The 7,073-nt window shown below is 29.3% G+C and overlaps 1 protein-coding gene across 2 annotated transcripts in view; it reads left to right on the top strand.

The window, feature by feature from the left end:
- Positions 1 to 1,233: 1,233 nt before the first annotated feature.
- FoxK (forkhead box K) overlaps positions 1,234 to 7,073 on the top strand; it is a 54,479-nt gene continuing 48,639 nt past the window's right edge. Inside the window, exon 1 of one of the 2 annotated variants that reach the window (XM_014437527.2) lies at positions 1,234 to 1,754. In XM_014437527.2, coding sequence (XP_014293013.1) covers positions 1,399 to 1,754 — 356 coding nt within the window. In that variant the 5' untranslated portion in view covers positions 1,234 to 1,398. The remainder of the gene's footprint in view (positions 1,755 to 7,073) is intronic. The other variant, XM_014437528.2, reaches the window with a different exon arrangement.

Genomic DNA, 7,073 nt, shown 5'->3' with positions numbered 1-7,073 from the left:
ATAAGTATGCTGTGTGAGATAGCAACCTGATGTATTTAGGCAGCATAGATAAATAAAGTATTTCTCTCCTTTTTAACTGCTTTTTGTCCAGCTCTGTTACGGGAGGTATGTTCTGACAATCTAGAACTGTACGGAGCATGCGCAGTACAGTATTTGAAAGGGAGAAACCACGTACCACGCATGCTCCGTACATCTCCGGTATCCAGAAGTGGTTGTTGGAACGGACCTGCGATGATAGAAGTTAGGACAGCTGTTTCTATGACTATCACCGTCAGCGTGGAACCTCGACTCAAATAACGGACCTCTTGTACCCACGCTCTTTTTATAGGTTACATTAACCCTGATCAATTATAATCTTCATCAATAGATCGTTAATTGACCGTAAGTAATAAATGAAATTGGTGAAAAATAAATAGATTTCTTACTATTTGAGTTACTTTTTTTTTTTTTTGCCACTAAAACCTTCTTTCAATAATCTTCCTCCCTTTCTACCTTAACTCTCCATTGCCATGTTTTTATTACCACATTAATCAAACATATTTCCAGTTTTGAAGATTTTATTCATTCACGACATGGACCATAAAAGGTTTTCTTAAAATTCACTTGGCAGTTATTATCACACTATAGTTTTACGAACTAGTAAACGAATTAAGTGAGCTATGATAGTTCAAAGATTAGGCATATTACATAAAACTACAAGATTGGATTTGTTGATGATATACGGGCCTCACAATTAAAGTTCATACAGAACCTCGCATCAGTTAAGGCCAGTTCTGATGGTGAATTGGTTTTTAAAATAAACTTAGGAAACACCTAAATTACATTATATTAATCATCCGATGAATAAGCGACATATCAATCATTTTTAATTTCATAAATTATCAGATATTCTTATCAGAGATCATAATAGTGGAGATATTTCATCGTTTTTTCTTTTTAATTTGAAATTTTCTATTGCATCCTTTTATAGAATAAAGTTCCAATAAACCCTCGGCCTTATTCAAAGAACTGATAACGTAAATACGAAAAAAAGATATACATACATAAGTTTTCTTGTGAAGATATCCTTGTCTAATGATCTACGCCATTGAAAAAAACAGTGATTATTAATAGTTTTAATGGAAGTTGTTTATTTTTTAAATTTAAATAAAGCCGGTTTTTGCGCTTTCAGGAGCGTATTCGGATTGGTAGATGATTGAGTAAACAGTAGAGCAGGGTAGCACGCTCTCTCTGTAGTCAGTGTTTTGTTTTGACACAATCGCGCAGCTCGATTGTCACGTGGTTTCTTTTCTCGACCACCCACGTTTCGGATTTGTGGGTAAACAAATCTTAAGTTCCTCCTTAACCCTGTTTTTCAGGAGGAACATAGTTCTAAGCTCCTAGTTTATCCTGTTCGTGATGTCTATGTCACGGTCACAGGAGAGTGATGCCTGGGCCTTACTAGCCCTGAAATCAACTCCTGCTAGTCCATCAAAAATTCAATGGAGTCCTGAAAGTAAAGGTACTGTCATTGCCAAATTAGAAGGACGAGAGTTTGAGTATATGGTGAGACAGAAGAGAATTATAATAGGAAGAAATAGTTCACGTGGTGAAGTTGATGTGAATATGGGACATTCTAGTTTTATTTCCCGTAGACATTTAGAATTGTATTTTGAACATCCACATTTTTTTATGGTTTGTAATGGAAAAAATGGTGTATTCGTGGATGGTGTTTTTCAGCGAAAAGGAGCTCCTTCGTTTAAGTTACCAAAAACGTAAGTAAATTTTGTTGAGTAACAGCATTTGAGGAGTGGGTAGGGTCATGTTTATAACAAGCTTGTTTACCAACCTGAAGGCCATAAGGCAAGGAAAGCAAATTAATATCTTGATTTACTTTTTTTTGCTGCTGTGTGTTGAAGTTTTCATGATTATTAAACTGTCAACTGTTTCTTCTTAATAATCATGATTTTGATTTTAATTGAACTACATAAATAATCTTGAACACAAAATTAATTTCTTATAATTAGTTTACTTATTTTTCTTAAATTTTGATAATTTATAATATGGTCTTCTTATTTTTTCAGTCTTGAATAAATTTGATAACTGTTATTGCTTTTACAGTTTGATAATGAATTGATAATAGGTTTATTTGTTATCCATTGAACTTCCTTCAGTACTATGAAGTTTATAATTTTCAATTTAAGTAGTACTTTATCTTAACATTAAAATTTATATTTAAATGATGGAATTTTTTATTTCTATATGAACGTCTAAATGATTTCTCTATCTATATGATTATTTTAGTAGATTGGCTTATGATAAAAAAGTTAAAGTTACTTAGTTCATTGATTCCTCTTAATGCTATCCCACTAAATCATAAAATATGTTTACATAAATAAAAATTATTTTACTATTTGTATGATGTGTTCAATAAGTATTTTAAGCTATCAGCTGGATTAGGAGTTCTACATTAACTCCCTTTCCACACTGTTATGAACTGAACTTTATTCGTTATTTTCTATTTAAACTTATGAAATTTATTCTATAATTAATGAAAATAAAATAGTACAAAAGGTTCTATTACTTTTTCCCTAATATTTCGTTTCAATTGTAGGTACTGTTACAGCAAGTTGTGTTACATTATCATTTCGTCTATTAAGCCTGTATTATTGTAACCTTTCAATGCAATTCGATTCGTTTACCTCTATTTCCATTCTTTTGAGGGATTGTATTTGTTCAAAATTGAAATATGTTAATGTTTGAAGTTAGATTTCTTTCTTTTACTACTGCTGTTATTTTGCTCTTGTTCTGGTTTTTGGGGATCTCAGAATCTATTTGATTTTTTTTTTTTTTTTTATTAATGGAGCTAATGATTGTAAGGAAATGATAATTTGACTCTTTCAATATTTGAGGTATTAAATTATTTCTATTTGTGCAAATGCAGTGGAAGTTGTAATCACTTCAAGATCAAAATATAATAGATTTTGAATAATGGTGGTGAAGTATATTTGATAAATAATTTTAAGAAATAAAACTGACAACACGCTATATTGGATCCTCAAGATAGTTCAGTGTTTCTGAGTTGACTGATCTTAAAACAGAAATAATTTGTTTAGTTTCACTTATCTCTGAAAATTTCTTGTAAAAAGATAAATGTTTATAAGTTTTATTTTTATTGGAAGATAAAAATAATCTTCCAATTAATATTAAGGTTGATAAAGAGTAGTTATTTATATTCGTGGATATAGGAATTTGTTATGTATTCTTTGGTATAAATATGTATTACAAACTGAAATAAGTATTGGACACCACTTTTGAACACATCATTTTATAATTATAAGCAAGAACTACAAAACTCAAGTACTTATTTAGAGTATTTTGTAGATTTTACTGTAGACTTGATTTACTTTATGACAGCTACCTTTGGTTTAATTAGTACTTTCTTTGGAATACATCCAATTCAAAATAAAATCCAACTTTTTATTTTGTTAGATGTGCCACAATTAAAGCAAAGCAGAGGTATTTTTTATGAGAATAACTAAACAGTTCAATCTGACATTCATTGTTACTACAGAATGTAATAAAAACTAACTTTGATTATTCTCAATATAAACCTTAACAGTACAGTTAAGGATTTGACAACAGAACAGATCAAAACATTAAAGGCTTAGTAATATAACAGAGAATTGTGTGAGACCTTGTATTAACTTTAATAATTTGTTTGTACAGTAAATACAATACCACAGTTATGTATTATTTAAATTTGTGACAAAGATGGTAAAAGATGTTTTATTGAAAAATTAAGTCTTCAGTGTTATCTGTCCAACTTACACTGTAAAAGACACTAATAGGAATTTCTCTTTATAAGATGCATAATTGATAGCTGTTTTGCAAATAACATAGTTGAAGGTTTGAAAACTAAATTTTAACAGTTTAAAAATGTGATAGAGAATTACTTGCTGACTTTGTACTAACTTCTATTGTTTATTTGTAATATAAACCCCAATAATAGACTAATGTAACTTCCTTGTTATATTATAATTTTTGGTAAGGATGGTTTGGGATCTTGTAATAAAAATTAAATATTTTGTGTATCCGTCTAAGTGTGAAAGCAATGTTGGGAGCATTGCAATTGATATAACAACATAATTTAAAGCTGTTTTTTAATAAATCCTTCAAGAAGTGCTAACAATGTTTTTGTAATTTTTAATTACTTTAAGTTGAATGCCTGTTCACAAATTAAAATAATCCTTAGAGATATTACCAGGTCTTTGTCAGTAGAGATTAGACACAATTGTGATTTGACTTTATCCAGATGGAATATTAACAAAGGAAATGAACAAAATATAACTTCTATTCTTTTTCCTCTACATAAAAGGTTACAAATATATCATTAGTTAATTAAACATAAATATGGCACAGAAGGTTACAAATATACAATTATTTGTTCAGATATTAAATTAAATCTTAAGGAATAATTATTCACATCCTTCTTAATCTATGTCATCAAATTTCAAAATGATCAATAGAGGTAGGTGTAATTGGACGAACTCCGCTATCTTCTGGATTTGTTGTATTGTGTGATTTTTAAGACCTTTAAACATCACTTGTGAATTAATACTGACAAATCTATAGCATCAGGTTTTAAACTGAACCTTAAAGAAATACACAAGCAACTGGTAATAATCTAAATTACTGATTATATATATAAATAGTTGACCGTATAGTGTCAAATATGAAGATGGTCAGGGTTGCGGTCAAAATAGTTTTAAGCTATTTATACTTATACCCCACTTTGTAGGGCTTTATTAGGGTTATTCAAGATGATAGCTTTACAGACCTAAATTATTGATTGTATCTGGTTGGTTTTATTGGACAAACATGGCTAGTTTCTGGATTTTATGTACTGTGTGATTAGTTAGACTTTCAAACAGCACTTGTGAAGTAGTATTGACGAATGTTTTGTTGAAATGAAATTAATATAATTAATTTGATAGTTGCTTTTGATAAGACTTTTGAATATATCATTTTGTCCAAACAACAAATTTATTTTATCAAATATCATGATCTCTAATACTCCTGCAAGAATGAATGTCATAAATTACCACGTTATAGTGCATCGCATCACACGTGCTTTAACTTGAGCGTTAGCCGACATCTGTGTGTCTAATGTTTTCTGAGATATTGTTTTTAATAAATCCAATAGGTTTTTTTCACTTGAATTTATTTTAGAAAATATGAAAACTACTACTTCTATGAAGATAAACTACTATATAGCACATTGAACTAGCTATAATCTTTTATAATGAACTAGCTATAATCTTTTATAAACCAAAGGTTTTGTCCAAACAAATAAAAATCAACATTTTTAAAATTTATTTTGGCAGATATCATTAAAATTATCATTCCTAACTAAATAAATGTTATAAGCTACTTTATAGCACATTAAACTAGCTTTAATTGAAGTGCTAATACACATCTGTGTGTTTAATGATTCCTGAGATTTAGACTTTCCAAAATAAATTAAGTAACTGCTGATTTTTCAATACATTTTTTATGAAATGTTACTTTCTATAAATGTATATCTCAGGAACTATTGAATGTAAATAGCTCATATTTTAGCAGATTTACATTGCTTTAAATGATATTTTATTAGGTTTTCTAGTTTTGTTGGTAATTTTATAGATATGCAGCTCTGAATGAAAAATATTTTTTTTAAGGTTTTAAAGAAGTCCCCATTTTGTAGGTAGCATGATCTGACTGGCAGACCCTCATTTCTGTATTGGCAATGCAATAAAAATTTAAAAAAGAGTTATCAAAGTTTTTTGTACTGGCTGTTAGACTAACCAGATTGACAAGTCCTAGTAAATATTAAGTCTGTATTTAAAAAAATTTAGTTGTTGCTTATTTTCTCAATTTGTATAAAAATGTTAAATGATTATAACACAAATCTCATTCTGAAAATATTTCAATAAAATAATGAAGATTCTGTATTTCCTTATTAACATTGTTATTCTTTATTTGTTTCACACATAATATAGTCATACACATTATAGTTAGGAACCACATTTGGTTAACCAAAATTTAAATTAATGTATTTTCTAAATTCTTTCATTATAATCCCAATTTCCTGGCAGTTATATCTTACCCCTTTGTAGATCTAGTTTCCACAGAAAGATTTAGAATCCTTGTAATGTGGGTAATAATTATCCTTGAGGTCAATTTCAGCAGGTCCTTCTTCGCAAGTATTGAACAGATTAGTTAAAAATTAAATGCTGGATTGACTTCATTACCTTTTTGGATAAGTAGTGTAATTCACTAATGCCTTCTCTTCAGAATTTTTTCTGATTAATGTGATCAAATCTACATTTTTTGTTTTAATTTAAATTTTTGAATTGGATGCATTTATTTTTAAAAACCAAAATAGTGCTTTGACCAGTGAGTTTTCAAAGCATTTTTGTTGTTCTTGAGACAACAAAAAATCAAAAAGGATCAGAGAAATCCACAATAATCTTTATTTAATTTTTAATGGAATAAAACTCCCTGCAGCTCATTATTATAACTTATTTGATAAAGAAAATCTTTGATTGTTGTTTGAAAATAAAAAAATTCAATTACTTCAACGTGACTACCAATTTACCCAAAACTTATGAGGGATTTAGGGCCCTATAAAATACAACAGCATTAACCAGACCTATGTTATCTAGTTGAAATAGAAACAAAACACTAGAGGAGTTTGGTTTTTTCTGTACTTTTACCTACAAAATTTGAATTTTTGAAAAAAAACAAAGAGGTAGTGAATCAATAATCAGAGATTATGCTAGAGTTTATCGTTAAATCAACCTTTGAAAGTCAATTACCTTCCTGTTTTGGACATTTGTGTGAAATGAGAGAAGATAAAGACATGGTATATAGGAAGCAAGTTGATTTCAGGTGGCAAGAGACCTAGAAGATATCCTTGGAAAACATCTAAATGGGACAAAAACATAAAAAACCTAGTCAAGATAAAAGAACTGGCTGGATACATGCCTACGCTGAAAGGCACAGTGGAAGGAGTTGGAGAGAGAGAGAGAGAGAGAGAGAGAGAGAGAGAG

The sequence above is a fragment of the Halyomorpha halys genome, unplaced genomic scaffold (assembly GCF_000696795.3).
Source record: "Halyomorpha halys isolate HHAL.00 unplaced genomic scaffold, Hhal_1.1 Scaffold2683.1, whole genome shotgun sequence".
Classification (NCBI taxonomy): domain Eukaryota; kingdom Metazoa; phylum Arthropoda; class Insecta; order Hemiptera; family Pentatomidae; genus Halyomorpha; species Halyomorpha halys.
Note: the sequence above shows the minus strand (reverse complement) of the source record. Positions and strands in the feature narration are given on the sequence as shown.